General features: G+C 33.9%; 3 protein-coding genes and 1 pseudogene across 10 annotated transcripts in view; 3 read left to right on the forward strand and 1 right to left on the reverse strand.

The window, feature by feature from the left end:
• The first annotated feature begins 3771 nt into the window (after window positions 1–3771).
• Or162 (odorant receptor 162) lies at window positions 3772–7913 on the forward strand. 2 transcript variants are annotated; one of them, NM_001190624.1, is made up of 9 exons: window positions 3843–4025; window positions 4250–4372; window positions 5243–5360; window positions 6019–6283; window positions 6381–6500; window positions 6584–6674; window positions 6752–6891; window positions 7374–7512; window positions 7719–7769. In NM_001190624.1, the coding sequence occupies exons 1-9, from the start codon at window positions 3843–3845 to the stop codon at window positions 7767–7769; spliced, it is 1230 nt and encodes a 409-aa protein (NP_001177553.1). The 2 variants fall into 2 exon arrangements, with proteins under 2 accessions (XP_031778267.1, NP_001177553.1); XM_031922407.2 differs by lacking the exon at window positions 4250–4372 and having other exon boundaries at window positions 3772–4025; window positions 7719–7913.
• Window positions 7914–9298: 1385 nt separating this feature from the next.
• Window positions 9299–13989, forward strand: Or163 (odorant receptor 163). Of its 2 annotated transcripts, XR_004226533.1 has the most exons (10): window positions 9591–9773; window positions 9997–10119; window positions 10990–11107; window positions 11766–12030; window positions 12130–12249; window positions 12333–12423; window positions 12501–12640; window positions 13123–13261; window positions 13458–13576; window positions 13873–13989. XR_004226533.1 is itself a non-coding variant. In NM_001170940.1 (9 exons), exons 1-9 carry the CDS (start codon window positions 9591–9593, stop codon window positions 13506–13508), a joined length of 1230 nt encoding a protein of 409 aa, NP_001164411.1. In that variant the 5' UTR covers window positions 9299–9590; the 3' UTR covers window positions 13509–13649. The 2 variants fall into 2 exon arrangements, 1 of the variants encoding a protein (NP_001164411.1); NM_001170940.1 differs by lacking the exon at window positions 13873–13989 and having other exon boundaries at window positions 9299–9773; window positions 13458–13649.
• Window positions 14161–15627, forward strand: Or164PSE (odorant receptor 164 pseudogene; annotated as a pseudogene).
• Window positions 16171–19247, reverse strand: part of LOC100120109 — a 405862-nt gene continuing 402785 nt past the window's right edge. For all 6 annotated transcript variants that reach the window (XM_016990241.3, XM_008217833.4, XM_016990242.3 and 3 more), the window contains one exon: window positions 16171–19188. In XM_016990241.3, the coding sequence (XP_016845730.1) occupies window positions 18941–19188 (248 nt within the window). In that variant the 3' untranslated portion in view covers window positions 16171–18940. The remainder of the gene's footprint in view (window positions 19189–19247) is intronic.

A 19247-nucleotide genomic window follows, 5' to 3' on the forward strand; every position in this document is an offset into this window, starting at 1 on the left:
GGGAGTGGGGGATCTCTAGGCACCGGATTTCTCGTAAGCAAAAGCATCATACATTCGGTTAAAAGTTTCAAATCCGTCAATGATAGGCTCTCGTACATCATTATCGAAGGTGAGGACAAAGAAGAAGAAGCTAAGGATCTCTATTACGACCAGTTCGCGTCTTACGACACAAGAATAGTATTAGGCGATTTCAATGCTAAAATAGGTAGGGAGGAAATGTTTAGGCCTACTATAGGGAAGGAAAGCCTGCACGAAGCCAGCAATGATAACGGTATTAGGGTCATAAATTTCGCGGCGGCAAAAGATCTTATAATCAAAACTACGTGTTTTAAGCACAAGGACATGCACAAGGCAACGTGGACATCGCCAGACGGGGCCACACAGAATCAAATTGATCATTTCCTCATTGAAAAAAGACGTCATACTAATGTTCTTGACGTAAGGGCTTACAAAGGGGCAGATAGCGACTCGGACCACTTCCTAGTAGTAGCCAAATTAAGAGCTAGACTAGTAGCGAATCAAAATAGTAAGCGAGCAAACAAGGTAGAAAGCTTCGATATTGAGAAGCTACGAGATAGAACAGAGCGAATTAGGTACCAGATAGAAATTAATAACAGGTTTCAGGCACTTGAAGAAGCAAACACATCGCCGGAGGGGAATGACGAACCGAATAGCTTATGGGGGGACATCGAAAAAACGGTAAAAGAGGCCGCGAACAAAGTACTGGGTAAAAAGAAAAAGCCAAAGAGCAAACCATGGTATGACGAAGAGTGCGATCTCTGGTTTGAAAGGCGCAAAAAGGCTAAATTAGATAGCTTACAAAATAGAAGTGATAGGACCGTAGAAGAGTATTCTAACGTAAGGAAACGGACGAGCGCAATCTACAGAAATAAGAAGCGGGAGTATCAAAAGAATCTTATTAGGAGAATAGAAACTAACAGTAAGGAAAATAACCCCCGCGAAATGTACAGAGGGATTAACGCCATCAGAAAGGGTTTTAGGAGTAGAGCGCAATTGATGAAGGACGAAAACGGGGACCTCGTAACAAATGACAACGAATTACTGTCGCTGTGGAAAAATTATTTCGATAAATTATTAAACGTGCACGAAAATAGCGAAGAATTAGGGGACGAAATTCACACTGCTGAACCCCACGTGGAGGAACCGAGCTACCAAGAAGTAGAGGCCGCGATTAAAAAACTAAAAAACAACAAAGCCGCGGGAAATGACTCTATACCATCTGAGTTACTCAAATATGGGGGCGTCGAGCTCACTTTCAAAATCTATAAAATAGTATGTGCCATCTGGAAAAATGAAACAATATCCGAAAATTGGAAGGAATCTATCATTATACCGATTTTTAAAAAGGGGGATAAGACAGACTGCAATAACTATAGGGGTATTTCACTTTTAGCAACGTGCTACAAAGTTCTGTCAAACGTAATACAAGCTAGACTCACTCCATTCGCGGAAGATATAGTAGGAGATTATCAGTGCGGATTTCGGCGCAACAGATCGACGAGCGATCAAATGTTTACCATAAGACAGTTGTTAGAGAAAAAGTGGGAATTTTGCAAAACCATACACCAACTATTTATAGATTTTAAAAAAGCGTACGACTCTATTAAGCGAAGCAAAATGTATCAAATTCTAGTACTTCTCGGTGTACCGAAAAAACTCGTGAGATTAATTCAAATATGTCTGAACGGAAGCACGGGAAAGGTCCGAGTAGGCGGTAATGTATCAGAACCCTTCATGATACGTGATGGTTTAAAACAAGGGGATGGGCTCTCTACGGTGCTGTTCAACTTAACGTTAGAGTATGCCGTTAGAAAAATGCAGGTTAGCCAGCTGGGCGCAACGCTTAATGGAACAACGCAGATACTAGGCTACGCAGATGATTTGGATATACTGGGGGATTGTAGGGAAACGGTAGCAAGAAACGCGGAAATCCTCATAAAAGCGGTGGAGTATACAGGGTTAGAAGTGAGTGAATCAAAAACAAAGTACATGATTGTGGATAAGCTAGGCATCTGCAGAGGGGAGGAAGATCTCAGAGTTGGGAATTTTACTTTTGAAAAGGTTAGCGAATTCAGGTATCTGGGTACGACCATAAATGATAGAAACGAGATTAATGTCGAAATAAATGAGAGCTCCATTCGGGTAATGCTTGCTTCTACGCCGTGAGTAATTTACTTAAGTCGAGGCTGTTGTCCAAAAACGTTAAAATAAGAATATACAGGACAATAATACGGCCGGTGGTTCTGTACGGGTGCGAAACGTGGGCTCTCACTAAGCAGGCGGACAACCGTTTTAGGGTATTTGAAAATAAAGTCTTGCGAAAAATATACGGGCCGAAGAAAGATGAGGAAACCGGGGAATGGAGGAGACTACAAAATGATGAGTTACACAATCTGTACGCGTCACCAAATATTAACAGAATAATAAAATCGCGCAGATTGGGATGGGCAGGGCACGTAGCGAGAATGGGAGACGACCGTACGGCAGCGCGTGTCATGAAGGGCAGGCCGATGGTAACGCGATCTCTAGGTAGACCTAGACGTAGATGAGAGGACAACGTAAAAGCGGATCTAGTAGAAATAAGACGGGTGGGTGTGTCGATCGGAGAGGTGCATCTTGGGTGGGGTTGACACAAGATAGGGCAGCATGGAAGGCTTGCGTAGATGAGGCGATGAACTTTCGAGTTCCAAATGCCACGTAAAAAAAAAATATTCTATAATATGCTTTTCGTTCGGAATTGAGCTATATATCTGTTTTCGTTTTTTTTTATTAATCTTATTATTTTGTGAAATTGTAAAACAATATTTTTGTGTTATTGTCATGTGTGGATATACGTGTCACGGGTGTCTAATTACTATAATAGAGCGAGTAGAAGAGTGCATTTATTCTTATAGTTTTGCTCAATTTCTAATTCAACACTTTTTATAATAAGCAGTTCGTTTGACTGAAAGCCACAGGAAAAAATTGTAAAAATATAAAATGCATGACTCCGAAATGAATGCGCAAGATAAGTGTAATTTGGAAATATTTGAAACCACAAATTACAAATTATACAAAGATGGAATGATGTTAATCGGTTTATGACCTTTTGAAAATTCGGCGAACAAAAATTTGAAAAGAGCTTTCGTATTAATCAGCATGCTTTATGCACGTTGTTTCATAAAATATCGTACAATAGTAGGGGGGTAAAGGGAATTCACCCTCGTCTGTGCGTCGGTTGTCAAGATAAATTCAGAACTTTCTGTCAGTATAGCTCAAAGAGTAAATTCAAAGCATAACAAGTCATGGTGCTCTTAGTATGATAGGTATATACATATGTATACTTATACTTGCCATCTGGGCGCTACCGCACCCTTTAATGTATATATGATAGTAGTACGTGATCTGTGATAAAAAATTAAAACCTATTAAAAATTTTCATTATAAAGGGATTGTATTGAATATATCGCAAATGACAAGAAAAGTACACACATTTTACGAATCAATAAAAAGTTTGTGACCAAATAAGGGTGTACTTAAACTAGAAATTACTTGTACGTAAAGAAAATATGGCATTTGTAAGAACACTATAAGTAAGCTCGATTTTCTAGCGTCTCTATTAGAAAATAAATGGATAGTGTCATTTTAACGTTCAGTACTAAACTAATGTTTTAGCTTTTGCTTTTATAATGTGGTGATACGAAAATATTTTTTCATTATTTGATAACTGTTCTTGAAAGTTTTAAAACAATAAATAGACACACTTAATTTCTTATTTTAACACGTTATAGCGTTTAATACTATTATTTGAAAATCATAAAAAATAATTTTATACACAAAAAATGTTCGACTCTAAAATAAATACTCAAGATGATTTTAACTTAGACATATTTGAAACTACGGATTATAAATTATACAAAGATGGTATGAAGTTAATAGGTTTGTGGCCTTTTGAAAGTTCGACGAAAAAAACCCTAAAAAGAGCTTTTGTATTAATCAGCATGATTTCAGTATTAATATCCATAGTAAGTATTAGAATACTAATTAAAGTAATGAAATCTTTGCCTCTAACAGAAATTTGATGATTTAGTAGTTAGAGCTCAATTTTTAATTACCATAAAAACAATAAGCTAGAGACTCGAGTTTTAAGATACACATATATCTGGTTTAATTTGAAAATGAGCTTCATCTAAAAATTTATTGGATGAAAATAATCACAGATAATACAGCAAAGTTATTTTTTTCTTAGCAAATCCGATTTGTAGAAGAGCTTAATCAAAATATCGACATAGTCTTACAAAGTGCTGGAAGCGAAATTTTGAGTATAGGTTGCATAGCTAAATTTGTTACTACCTTAAGAGCGGAAGACAGCGTATGTAATTTGTTTATTATTTATAAATAAAAACTGTGAATGTTTTATCAAGAGTTTATTGGGCAGTGTACTTGTCCAGCAAGTAACTTATTACATAGCTTTGACTTACTTTTTCTATCTCATCCATTCTGTACTGACGACTTATGCCCATTTTAACAGTCTAAGTCTTTTTGATAGTATTCGGTATTTAATTCGTTATGTCCGACTCATAAATCTGTTTCAAGTCTACGAAAAGGTAATGCACTAAACGAATTCATCTATTTCTGGAGAAATCTACCCTGATATTTCTTAATAATTTCTTTCGCGTGTGAAGTCACGCGTGTTAATAGTATTTTCGCTAAGTAAGTACTGCCGACAGCGCCGCTTTTTTGGCATAAATGGTGTGTTGTGAGCAGCACGTTTTACGAGATTGTATATCTATATACATTACCATATATAAATATACGTCACGTTTTAAATAGAAAAACATTCGACGACTTAAGCATTGGGTTAGAAAGTACATACACAGTATGTTTTTTGATCTCCAACGTTCATTATTAGAATTAAAAAAGTGCCTGAATCATCGGCAAAAGCTTTCAAAAAGATTACACGTGAGTCTCTGCACGCAACACCCTGATACTTAAAAAAAAATCCGGTAGGCAGCGCTCGCGTTTGGCGTCAAAACGTACTCACCTAGCGTATAATGTGTGAGAATATTTTATAAGATTATTAACTAAAACAGCACCTAAGCAATTAATTATTGCTTGAAATAAATTTAAACAAGCGTTTAGTACAATACTTTAAATACAAACATAACTTTTAAGTTTTTATGCCAATTGAACATCCATTTTCTCAATCAAATTGATACTATAATCACTTAATTTGTTTCAGTTCCGAGTATTATTTATTCAAATAGCGAAACAGTGGGCTAGTATTACTGATGAAACAGAGTGTAAAATACTCGCTGATAATGTCAAACTCTGCCATCCATTATGTACTTTTTATCGAGGTAATATTAGAGGTTCTCATCGCAGAATTATTACATGTATAAAATTCTAACACGATTTTTTCCTCATACTGCACCGTGAGTACCACATTCTCTTCGGCCGCTAGTGTGAGGAAAGTCAGTATATTTGCGCCACGGGAGGAAACTTGGAAAATTGAGTTTTTCCATATTTGGACACGTGATATGCTATGAAAATGTTTGTCTTGTAAGCTCGACCTAGGTGGTTCCAATACGCGTCTCGGCGGCCATGACTGCCAGGCACCAATAGAAGAACAAAATGCATAACTACCGCGAATTCAAAAGTATGAAGTGGATGGCATGGACTGAAGTCGGGATTCAAACCAGGCATTATTTCAAACATTTTTTATGCCTGTATACAGATTATTTCTAGATTTTCACTTTATAGAATTAGATAAAGGTGCCTATTTTGCGGAAAATTGTGCGAAAATAATGTTGGTTTGTGTGGAAACAGCCCTCCATGCTCTCCACATTATAAATTTGAATTTGTAACCGTGATGCGTTCGCATACTGGGTCAAGCTTGCGGGTCAAACATCCTCATTGTTAATCGAACTTGATTTATTGGACTACATCTTGGACGCGTAGATTGCACTCGCCTTTGACTTGTAATTACATAATGATTGATGAATCAATTTGCATTAGTTATGGCTGTTTTTGCTCTTTCATCTTATGCATGTTTGCCAAGCTTTGGGCCAGTTATTATGAACATCTTATTACCACTGAACGAGACTCGTCAAAAGCGTATACCTGCTCCTGCTGAATACTTCGTAGACGAGGAAAAATATTTTTATATATTATTCTCACATGGCATGATACTGTACATGTTAGTTTGTGTGCTTTACGTAACTATTGACAGTATGTATTCATGTATTGTGCATCACACTGTGGGACTTGTCGGAATTGTAACGTAAGTTTGATGTTTCATAACTCTAGTATTACAAGTATTACTACTAAAATTTCCAACAAATTTGTATACAAACATTGTAATTAAAATTATATTTAAGATACCGCCTGCAAAATATAATTGATCTTGACATTACATCATCTCCAAAAAATCATACAAACAACTTAGAAATTAGAAGACGATTAAGAAGAGCCATTACGTTACATAAAGAATCCATAGAGTTTCGTCATTTATCTATTAAAACTACTATTCACAATCTTCCATCCTTGTTATTAAATAAAAATTTTACGATTTCCTTTGTAGGTTTGCTGAAAATATAGAAGCCACGTACAGTTTATGTTTTATAATTGTCATGTTCGTGAACTTATTTTCTATGGTTTTTACTGCAGCCTGTGTATACCATTTGAAATATTTTTCAACCGCATTTAATAACTTTACAAGCACTACAAATAGCTTTTTATCTTATTGTAGGGTATCAGAACTCTGCATTACGATAAGGTCGAGTCATTTCGGTGGTTAATGTTATACGGAAGTATAATCTTTCATCTATTTTTCAATAGTAATCCAGGGCAAAACTTATTCGATAAAACTAGTGAAATTATAAATACTTTGTAAGAAACATAAATACTAAACATTTATATTTGTGGTTCCCAGGAATAACCGCCTAAGACCAGTTTTGTGATTGCCACATTATAAGTACCAGTTTCGTGCTTTTTCAGAAGAATTGATCCAAAGAAAATGAAAAATCAACGTAAATACATTCCCTGAAGTGTGCGCCTAAGTCCATTATTCCCGTAAAAACCGCCCCACTTGAAGGGTTTGCTGTGAAACCGGAAAAAACAAAACAAATTTTGAGATCCCGTGACCATAGTTGGCACGCTTTTGGATAACCAATTCAACTGATGAATTACCGAGACTTATTTCTTTAGCTTCGATGTTGCAGATCGGTACGAACATAAAGTCGCGTTTTCTCGAAAGCATGAAAAATGAACTTAGTCGGATTTTTCGGGAACCCACAGCTATACATGAGTATATTTTTGCATGGATTATCAGTTTTAAGCGTTTATTAAAAGTTTTTTAAATAATAATTTAGGTACTTTACTGCATGGTATGATTCAGGCATTTCGACAAGCAATAAAAGGATTATTCAAATTATGATGATAAGATGCTTACGGCCTTGTCAACTGACTGCCGGCGGTTTACTGGTATTGAATATGTTTAATTTCGGAGCGGTGAGTTCATTGTAATTGTACCTCTTTTAATCTCTTTCGAACACTTTATTTTTACCTAAAGCGAAATATTTGTATATGCTTTAAACAAATGGACCTTTCTGCAATATTTGAATCTGAATCGTTTGGCTCATTAATTTTGTTATTCTAATGCACTATATACTTAATATTAGCAATATTTAATTAAATGTCGTGTATTTTTACTTTAGATTGTAAAAACTTCATTTTCCTACATAACAATGCTGCTTTCTGTAGGCTAATTTGAAAGGCAGACAAGCTAAGATAAGGGCAGTCTTACTTTAATGTTGGCAGTATTTTGAGTTAGAAGGTACTCCGAAACTAATTGCTAAATTTGTTAAATGTATATTTTTTCACAAAAATAAAAACTAACTTGAAAAGTATAAGTGTTAAGAGCCCTCGGGAGCATAGATATAGATAGAATTTATATATATAGTAAACGAGAAAAATAGGGGTTCCTTACATCCCAACTTGTGAATCAACCACTGGACCGATGACGCTGAAAATTATATATCTTATTGTTTGGTATACCCTTTCTGCGGTGAAGCGAGCTTATAAACATTCGTATGCCCGCTGTATCAAAAATAATTATTTAAATTTTCCTTAAATATGCCTTTTAGATAGAGCTGTCCGATCTTCAAATGTTTACTTTGATTGTACCCGAAACCCCAAAAGCAAACGCGTCGTATGCGTTGCGTGCCGTGTGCGCGTCTATCTGCGTGGCAATCCTACCTATAGCCGTCGTGCATTAGCGTATAAACCATGCATGAGAATAAACTTGTTCACTAAGAAAATGATGCAAGAAAGGCCAAATCACGATTTTTTATTGTATTTCTGTCACAAAGTCGTGGAATTGCATCGTCGACACGAAGTCGTAATATACTATAACTTTATCTAAATAGTGCAAATAGCGCTAGCAATAAGTTCCAACTGTTATGTACTATTTTTCATTTTTAACTATATCGAGGGCTTAAATAGGTATTTTCTTATACTTTTATTTTAAAACTTAGATCAACATTTTATTTTTGTTTGGGCAGCTGTATATAACTGGCAGTGAAAAAAGTCAAACAACAGCCACAATTAATAGGCATATATATACAGCACGTAAAATTATTGTTCGCATGTCCCAGCCGGTAAAAATAACATTTCAAACACATATACTGTAAAATAATACGCCAGAAGTCTATTGTTTAAAGTAAAGGTTATTTGTTTCAGTTCAATAATTCAAACTACAAAGATCGATAACAAAAATTAAACCACGCGCAGACTTCTCTATAGAATCTGCTTTTTTTTCATGTTATGTTTGCTTGGCAACGAACGATCTTTATTTATTTTTGGATCCACCGATCAATCTCTCTCGTTTGTCTTAAATTGTTCGAAAGGTTCTTTTTCTTGATCAATCTCAAGCCCTTTAATCTTTTAAGAAACTCTCAAGTTTCTTTTTCATATGCCAGAAGTCTGACCTAGAGTCGCGAGCACCTCACGGTGGATGTTGTACCGTAGCTTATCCGCATGCTTACAGGTCTGTGTGCCGGCCGTCAACCGACCAATTTTATAGCACAGTCCACCTAAACCCGCTGTCACGTATATTCGTGTATTAACGTATCTATGATAGTAGTACATGATCTGTGATGAAAAATTAAAACCTATTAAAAACTTTCATTATGAAGGCGTAGTATTGACTATATCACGAATGACAAGAAAAGTACACACATTTTACGAATCAATAAAAAGTTTGTGACCAAATAAGGGTGTACTTAAACTAGAAATTACTTGTACGTAAAGAAAATATGGCATTTGTAAAAACACTATAAGTAAGCTAGATTTTCTAGCGTTTCTATTAGAAAATAAATGGATAGTGTCATTTTAACATTCAGTACTAAACTAATGTTTTAGCTTTTGCTTTTATATTGTGGTGATACGAAAATATTTTTTCATTATTTGATAACTGTTCTTGAAAGTTTTAAAACAATAAATAGACACACTTAATTTCTTATTTTAACACGTTATAGCGTTTAATACTATTATTTGAAAATCATAAAAAATAATTTTATACACAAAAAATGTTCGACTCTAAAATAAATACTCAAGATGATTTTAACTTAGACATATTTGAAACTACGGATTACAAATTATACAAAGATGGTATGAAGTTAATCGGTTTGTGGCCTTTCGAAAGTTCGACGAAAAAAAACATAAAAAGAGCTTTTGTATTAATCAGCATGATTTCAGTATTAATATTCATAGTAAGTATTAGAATACTAATTAAAGTAATGAAATCTTTGTCTCTAACAGAAATTTGATGATTTAGTAGTTAGAGCTCAATTTTTAATTACCATAAAAACAAAAACTAGAGACTCGAGTTTTAAGATACACATATATCTGGTTTAATTTGAAAATGAGCTTCAACAAAAAATTTATTGGATGAAAATAATCACAGATAATACAGCAAAGTTATTTTTTTCTTAGCAAATCCGATTTGTAGAAGAGCTTAATCAAAATATCGACATAGCCTTACAAAGTGCTGGAACCGAAATTTTGAGTATAGGTTGCATAGCTAAATTTGTTACTACCTTAAGAGCGGAAGACAGCGTATGTAATTTATTTATTATTTATAAATAAAAACTGTGAATGTTTTATCAAGAGTTTATTGGGCAGTGTACTTGTCCAGCAAGTAACTTATTACATAGCTTTGACTTACTTTTTCTATCTCATCCATTCTGTACTGACGACTTATGCCCATTTTAACAGTCTAAGTCTTTTTGATAGTATTCGGTATTTAATTCGTTATGTCCGACTCATAAATCTGTTTCAAGTCTACGAAAAGGTAATGCACTAAATGAATTCATCTATTTCTGGAGAAATCTACCCTGATATTTCTTAATAATTTCTTTCGCGTGTGAAGTCACGCGTGTTAATAGTATTTTCGCTAAGTAAGTACTGCCGACAGCGCCGCTTTTTTGGCATAAATGGTGTGTTGTGAGCAGCACGTTTTACGAGATTGTATATCTATATACATTACCATATATAAATATACGTCACGTTTTAAATAGAAAAACATTCGACGACTTAAGCATTGGGTTAGAAAGTACATACACAGTATGTTTTTTGATCTCCAACGTTCATTATTAGAATTAAAAAAGTGCCTGAATCATCGGCAAAAGCTTTCAAAAAGATTACACGTGAGTCTCTGCACGCAACACCCTGATACTTAAAAAAAAATCCGGTAGGCAGCGCTCGCGTTTGGCGTCAAAACGTACTCACCTAGCGTATAATGTGTGAGAATATTTTATAAGATTATTAACTAAAACAGCACCTAAGCAATTAATTATTGCTTGAAATAAATTTAAACAAGCGTTTAGTACAATACTTTAAATACAAACATAACTTTTAAGTTTTTATGCCAATTGAACATCCATTTTCTCAATCAAATTGATACTATAATCACTTAATTTGTTTCAGTTCCGAGTATTATTTATTCAAATAGCGAAACAGTGGGCTAGTATTACTGATGAAACAGAGTGTAAAATACTCGCTGATAATGTCAAACTCTGCCATCCATTATGTACTTTTTATCGAGGTAATATTAGAGGTTCTCATCGCAGAATTATTACATGTATAAAATTCTAACACGATTTTTTCCTCATACTGCACCGTGAGTACCACATTCTCTTCCGGCCGCTAGTGTGAGGAAAGTCAGTATATTTGCGCCACGGGAGGAAACTTGGAAAATTGAGTTTTTCCATATTTGGACACGTGATATGCTATGAAAATGTTTGTCTTGTAAGCTCGACCTAGGTGGTTCCAATACGCGTCTCGGCGGCCATGACTGCCAGGCACCAATAGAAGAACAAAATGCATAACTACCGCGAATTCAAAAGTATGAAGTGGATGGCATGGACTAAAGTCGGGATTCAAACCAGGCATTATTTCAAACATTTTTATGCCTGTATACAGATTATTTCTAGATTTTCACTTTATAGAATAAGATAAAGGTGCCTATTTTGCGGAAAATTGTGCGAAAATAATGTTGGTTTGTGCGGCAACAGCCCTCCATGCTCTCCACATTATAAATTTGAATTTGTGACCGTGATGCGTTCGCATACTGGGTCAAGCTTGCGGGGCAAACATCCTCATTGTTAATCGAACTTGATTTATTGGACTACATCTTGGACGCGTAGATTGCACTCGCCTTTGACTTGTAATTACATAATGATTGATGAATCAATTTGCATTAGTTATGGCTGCTTTTGTTCTTTCATCTTATGCTTGTTTGCCAAGCTTTGGGCCAGTTATTATGAACATCTTATTACCACTGAACGAGACTCGTCAAAAGCGTATACCTGCTCCTGCTGAATACTTCGTAGACGAGGAAAAATATTTTTATATATTATTCTCACATGGCATGATACTGTACATGTTAGTTTCTCTGCTTTACGTAACTATTGATAGTATGTATTCATGTATTGTGCATCACACCGTGGGACTTGTCGGAATTGTAACGTAAGTTTGATGTTTCATAACTCTATAGTATTACAAGTATTACTACTAAAATTACCAACAAATTTGTATACAAACATTGTAATTAAAATTATATTTAAGATACCGCCTGCAAAATATAATTGATCTTAACATTACATCATCTCCAAAAAATCATACAAACAACTTAGAAATTAGAAGACGATTAAGAAGAGCCATTACTTTACATAAAGAATCCATAGAGTTTCGTCATTTTTTTATTAAAACTACTATTCATAACCTTTCATCCTTGTTATTAAATATAAATTTTACGATTTCCTTTGTAGGTTCGCTGAAAATATAGAAGCCACGTACAGTTTATGTTTTATAATTGTCATTTTCGTGAACTTATTTTCTATGGTTTTTACTGCAGCCTGTGTATACCATTTGAAATATTTTTCAACCGCATTTAATAACTTTACAAGCACTACAAATAGCTTTTTATCTTATTGCAGGGTATCAGAACTCTGCATTACAATAAGGTCGAGTCATTTCGGTGGTTAATGTTATACGGAAGTATAATCTTTCATCTATTTTTCAATAGTAATCCAGGGCAAAACTTATTCGATAAAACTAGTGAAATTATAAATACTTTGTAAGAAACATAAATACTAAAAATTTATATTTGTGGTTCCCAGGAATAACCGCCTAAGATCAGTTTTGTGATTTCCACATTTTAAGTACCAGTTTCGTGCTTTTTTAGAAGAATTGATCCAAAGAAAATGAAAAATCAACGTAAATACATGCCCTGAAGTGTGCGCCTAAGTCCATTATTCCCGTAAAAACCGCCCCACTTGAAAGGTTTGCTGTGAAACCGGAAAAAACAAAACAAATTTTGAGATCCCGTGACCATAGTTGGCACGCTTTTGGATAACCAATTCAACTGATGAATTACGGAGACTCATTTCTTTAGCTCCAATGTTGCAGATCGGTACGAACATAAAGTCGCGTTTTCTCGAAAACATGAAAAATGAACTTAGTCGGATTTTTCGGGAATCCACAGCTATACATGAGTATATTTTTGCATGGATTATCAGTTTTAAGCGTTTATTAAAAGTTTTTTAAATAATAATTTAGGTACTTTACTGCGTGGTATGATTCAGGCATATCGACAAGCAATAAAAGGATTATTCAAATTACGATGATAAGATGCTTACGGCCTTGTCAACTGACTGCCGGCGGTTTACTGGTATTAAATATGTTTAATTTCGGAGTGGTGAGTTAATTGTAATTGTACCTCTTTCGAACACTTTATTTTTACCTAAAGCGAAATATTTGTATATGCTTTAAACAAATGGACCTTTCTGTAATATTTGAATCTGAATCGTTTGGCTCATTAATTTTGTTATTATAATGTACTATATACTTAAAATTAGCAATATTTAATTAAATGTCGTTTATTTTTATTTTAGATTGTAAAAACTTCATTTTCCTACATAACAATGCTGCTTTCTGTAGGCTAATATAAAAGGTAGAAAAGCTAAGATAAGGACAGTCTTACTTTAATGTTAGCAGTATTTTGAGTTAGAAGGTACTCCGAAACTGATTGCTAAATTTGTTAAATGTATATATTTTCATAAAAATAAAAAATAACTTGAAAAGTATAAATGTTATGAACCCTCGAGAGTATAGATATAGATAGAATTTATATATATATATATATATATATATATATATATATATATATATATTGTAACGAGTTGAGCACCATAGCCTCGCCAGCATTACTGATGAAACTGAGTGTAAAATACTTGCGGATAATGTTAGGGTTCGCCACCCGTTATGCACTTTTTATAGAGGTAATATGAGAGATTTTTGTTTTTTTAGTTTTTTTGCATGAAATTCGCTCGTCTTAGGCTTGCAGTACATGCAGTCGCCTCCGGCTTGTGTTTGCTTGGATGAGCGACTGGTACTACCAACTTCTGACTTGGCCTAACATGACCCACTTATTATTACACGTCTATTTTCTATTATTCAAATGCATATGGATAAATTCTGCATAAATGAGTCTATATTATACATGTATTTTACAACACATGTACGATTTTTACAATTTTTTGCCTAAAAAGCGAATTCTATAAGTACCTTTTAATTTTAATGATTCAATTTGTATTAGTTATGTCTGTTTTTGCTCTTGCGGCTTATGCATCTTTACCAAGTTTTGGGCCAGTTATTATGAACATCTTGTTCCCACTGAATGAAACTCGTCGCAAGCAATTACCTGCTCCTGCTGAATACTTCGTAGACGAAGAAAAATATTTGTATATATTATTCTTACATGGCATGATATGTTGTATATTTGTCCCTATTCTTTACGTAACTATTGATAGTATGCATGTATTGTGCACTACACTGTGGGACTTGTTGGAATTGTTACGTAAGTCTGATTTTTCATATCTCCAGTATTACAGTATTTCTATACAATTAACATTTATTATATACATATATTCAAAAATTGTTTCATAAAGATGAATGATCAACGTTATTGCTAAGCAATTTTGACATATCAATGATGAATTAATTAATTAAAAGTAAAATATTTTAATTATACTAGCATTGTACTAAAATTTTAATTAAAATCATATTCAAGGTATCGCCTGCAAAATATTATTGATCTTGAAGTTACATCATATCAAGAATATCATGCAAACAACTTAGAAATCAGAAAACGATTAAAAAGATCCATTACTTTACACAAAGAATTCATTGAGTTTGTCGTTATTTAAAAAATAATCTTCATGTTGTACTCCTATAAAATATATTAAGAATACACATTCAAATGTGTATTCATAATATATTTTATAAGGAGTACAACATGAAGATTATTGGTTTGAACCATTTAATTTTTAGGTTTGCTGAAAAGATAGAAACAACCTATAGTTTATGTTTTATAATTGTAATGTTCGTGAACTTATTCGCAATGGTTTTTACTGCAGCTTGTGTATACCATTTGAAATATTTTTCAAATGTATTCATAAACTTTACAAGCACTATGAATAGCTTTTGATTTAATTGTAGGCAATCAGATCGATGTATATCGATAAGGCAGATTCATTTCGGTGGTTCATATTATATGGAGGGATAATCTTTCATTTATTCTTCAATAGTAACCCAGGGCAAAACTTATACGACAAAAGTAGCCAAATCGTTGATATGTTGTAAGAAATATAAATGCCAAGTATTAGATGCATGAGCATACTTTTCCATAAATTGTCAGTTTAAAGAATTAATTAAAGTCTTTTTTCAAAATCTTGATGTAGATATTCGACTGAGTGGTATAGCTTGGCGTTTCAACGGGTAATAAAAGGATCATGCAAATTATGATGATAAGATGTTCACAGCCTTCTCAACTAACTGCTGGCGGTTTACTAGTATTAAACATGGAAAATTTCGGAGCGGTGAGTTAATTGTGTTGAAATAATTTAATCTAAAATATTTATAGCTGTGAATTATTGAGTTTGTGATTATCACACCATTAAACTTATTATGATTATCAATAGTAAATTAAATTCCGTATATTCTATTTTTTAGATTTTGAAAACATCATTTTCCTACATAACTGTGTTGATTTCAAAAGGCTGACTTTAAAAGGCAGAAAAAAGAATCAGCTTTGATGGTAGCAGTATTTTGAATTTAATGACGAGTTCAATTTTCCCGAAATAAATTGCTGTTTACAGAATGTATTTGTAAAAATGAAAAAGAACTTGAAAAGGGCCATCGACCACATCACGAATAAAAATCAAAGCTATTATATATACTAATATGTAATACGCACTATTTTACTATTAGTTTAGTTCATAATTGTACCGAAGTGAAAATCATTGAGGCATGTTTACTCACCAAAAACATTCGTTAAAAAATGTATAGATAATAAATTACAAATCGAGTTTCATGCGCAGGAGTTCGCGTTATTATAATTATGAAAGTAATATATGTTTGGGTAATTTAAATAATTGAAATATTTGAATACGTAGCTTAATAAAGAGAAGATAAAATCACATGTAGACAAAGAAGTTTATAATTATTCATATAGAGTAAGAAAATTGGGAAAATAAAATTTTCTTAAAAGGAATAAAGAAGTTGGATTGATTGGGAAGTAATGATCAAGGGAAAAAATAATTAACATTTTCGCTACAAAAGGCACCCAATATAGTATATTTTCATAAAGTAATAAAATACATCGGTGTTAGAGACAGTTACAATACTGAAAAATAACGTATTATCAATCATATAATATGTACACTTGTTGACAACTTAGGATGCAGTGAGTTCGAGCGAAGATCGGCGTCATCATTTACCTTAACCAATGATTGGGGGATTAATTAATAAATACCTAAATTGATAGGGCGCGAAATTGATGAGTGGATGGGGAAGTAAAACTGTATGAAGTGACTATCGGCAAATCTTAATCGTTAGGTAGTTTAGTACCGCGTGATTATGACTGCTACTCTCTATTATGCCAATCAGCACATTTACGTGGTTTACTTGCAAAGATAAATCGACGCAAAAAAACTTCATTTTACAAAATGGGAAACTGATGGTTTTATTGTATATTGCCTTCACTTGATCTCAAAATTAATCGCTGTTTTTCGGCTTTATTTTCAAAGGATATGATTAAAGAAAAAACAATTTTATGGCATTATCATTGTTTTTTATTTTCATATTCATTGATAAAAATAAATTTTGAGATCGAATGCAATACATCTGACATAGAACTCGCATCGAAAAATCCGTGTAAAATCGTCAAGAAATTAGTTTTCTTTCTGAAAACTAATTTTTCAATCGACAGCAAGGCGGTTACAATATTTCGGATGGAAAACTGTTATATTTCGTTAGGACAAGTGCCAAAAAGTTCTCGCTTTACTTTTATTCTTCTCTACAATCTACGGTTTTATTTTTCTATTTTTTTTTGCTATTTGATAAATTCATTAACAAACGAGAGACAGAGAAAAAACAAATCAAATTATTCGTCTGGATTCGAAGTATAATTGGAATCACAAAAATACGCAAAAATAAATATTTTTCGGTCGCTATCCTCGAGATATAATCGCCAATATCTGGGCGGACCGTGATTTTCCGAAATTAAAAATAATTAATTAATTCTCTTGTCTCTTAATCGATAACAAAATAAAGGCTTTTTCCCTTAATTGTCTTCTCAATATTTATGTAGATGAATTCATACGGGCGATCGCCGTTTGTACCGGATTCTCTTCGGTCCGCGCAATAATGGCCTTGCAACTCATGCATCATAGCGGAAAAGACATCGTATAAAAATATCTTAACGAAGAGTTTCGCTGATGATAATAAAATGCTTCATCAGAGGTATATATAGTACTTTCAACGCGCAGCCAAACGTCGATCGTGCGCACGAGATTTTTGAGAGAACACAGTCAAAAGATATTATCAATATAATTTATCATTATACATGTAGCATCGAGGAATTGTTAGTCGACTAAAGGGGAGGAAAAAAGTAATTTCACTAAAGAAGAAACTTTTTTACGATCGTTTTGAGCGCGGGCCGTCTTAAGAGGAGCTTAATTTTTTGTTTAATCTATAACCTAAGCTCGTCAAAAACTAGCCACGCGCCACGCAAATACAATAACTCATACGATAATAACGTTGAATTTAGATCGTTACATGTCAGGGTTAAAATTAAAATTTGGCTTTAGTGTACAGGCCAGGGCGTATTACAAGCTAGAATTACGGACTACAGACGATAAAAATTGTTTTACAAATGACTTGAGGTTAAGAATTATAATAGTAATTATAATCAATGTAATAATAGCAATAATAATAATAATAATAATAATAATAATTTCTGATGATAAAAATAATATTATTATTAATAATAATGATGACCTTAAGAATTACGTTTTTTGATATATTATCTGGAAAACAAAGTAAGAAACTACAAGATATAATGACGCACTTACTATGTTATATAAAACCTTTAATATATTACAATATCTTACAAAAAGTGGTATGTGTTGGTTTTCTTGACATGTGCGCATGATCGTTCTCTTATGTATCCTGACATTCCTGAATTACTGAGGTTGAAACGACCGTGTGATTCAAGCGAGTTGAGGTGTAATTGTGTGAAACTGTATGCAACCGTGTTCATGTACATTATCAATAAGGTATAAGTGTACAAAAGTTTTTAAAAGGCAAATGCAAAAAATAGTCGGCGTTTCGCGGTGTTTATCATCATATCATACTTTCGTGTACAAAAAACAGACGATCTTTAAAAAATAACTTTCTAAATCCTTGCCGATCAGTGCAGGCAAGAACGATATAGTGGACCCGGACGTTCCGAATCAGGAATGCCACGTTTTTATTAAATTTTTGCGTTTTCAGTTCCCACGTTGCTTCGTGAGACACTGTAGCGTGCAATACGTAGTTAAAAAGAATCAACATTCAACGGTTCGCTCGTGTATTCCGCTTTTAAAAATATAATAATAGAGTGGTTTCACTAAATACCAAAACAATTTTAGGGTTACTTGCACATATAAAAGTAAAAAAGTAAATGTAATACAAAATTCGTTTGGTTAAAGTGAGACTGACTCGTTTAATCCCTAAAAATAGAAAAAAAAACCGTCGACTACAATAGATTTTGATTCCTATATGGCATGCAAACACATCTCAAAACCCAAGCGAACCGTCGATTCCTACATATCCTCCTCCTCGTGATTATCTCTGTCTATAACCTATACATTTACAGCTGTGTGAAAAACCGCGTACTCTCATAATTCCTTCGATGAAAAGCATCTCTCGAGCGTGCATTCGAATATATATGCAAGAAAAAATATATATGTATATGTATATATTTATATATCTTGTAAAATTCAATCGCTTATGCTTAGTGTTAAGGTCGCTAGGAGAGGTTGGCTGCGATGTCTCAAAGATTGATAGAGACGTCCTGATCGTAGGGCGCAAGATTGGCCTCCGAGGAGGAGGGCGAGGTAACTGAGGAGGCGCCACTCATGGTACCGCCGGTGCTTGTCGGCGACTGGAGCTGAGGCGTCGAGTGACCAGTCGGCGGCAACTGCGAGGTTGGAGACTCGAGCGTTGAGTTCCAGTGGCTGCGATCCGTGCCATCACCACCGTCGTCCGACACTATCGAAATGTCGGCGATTATTCCGCTCTCTGCAAAAATTGAAACGAGTCAGAATTAGTTATGACGTATCTTGCTGAGTTTAGTAGTT

Source organism: Nasonia vitripennis, chromosome 1 (assembly GCF_009193385.2).
Source record: "Nasonia vitripennis strain AsymCx chromosome 1, Nvit_psr_1.1, whole genome shotgun sequence".
Classification (NCBI taxonomy): Eukaryota; Metazoa; Arthropoda; class Insecta; order Hymenoptera; family Pteromalidae; genus Nasonia; species Nasonia vitripennis.

Bases quoted from the DNA above. Each gene is read 5' to 3' on its own strand.
- Or163 (NM_001170940.1), top strand. From the start codon at position 9,591: ATGTTCGACTCTAAAATAAATACTCAAGATGATTTTAACTTAGACATA. The intron at 10,120-10,989 runs GTATGTAATTTA...AATTTGTTTCAG, and splicing joins CCTTAAGAGCGGAAGACAGC to TTCCGAGTATTATTTATTCA. The intron at 13,262-13,457 runs GTGAGTTAATTG...TTTTTATTTTAG, and splicing joins ATATGTTTAATTTCGGAGTG to ATTGTAAAAACTTCATTTTC.
- Or162 (NM_001190624.1), top strand. From the start codon at position 3,843: ATGTTCGACTCTAAAATAAATACTCAAGATGATTTTAACTTAGACATA. The intron at 5,361-6,018 runs GTAATATTAGAG...AATTTGCATTAG, and splicing joins ATTATGTACTTTTTATCGAG to TTATGGCTGTTTTTGCTCTT. The intron at 6,284-6,380 runs GTAAGTTTGATG...ATTATATTTAAG, and splicing joins GGACTTGTCGGAATTGTAAC to ATACCGCCTGCAAAATATAA.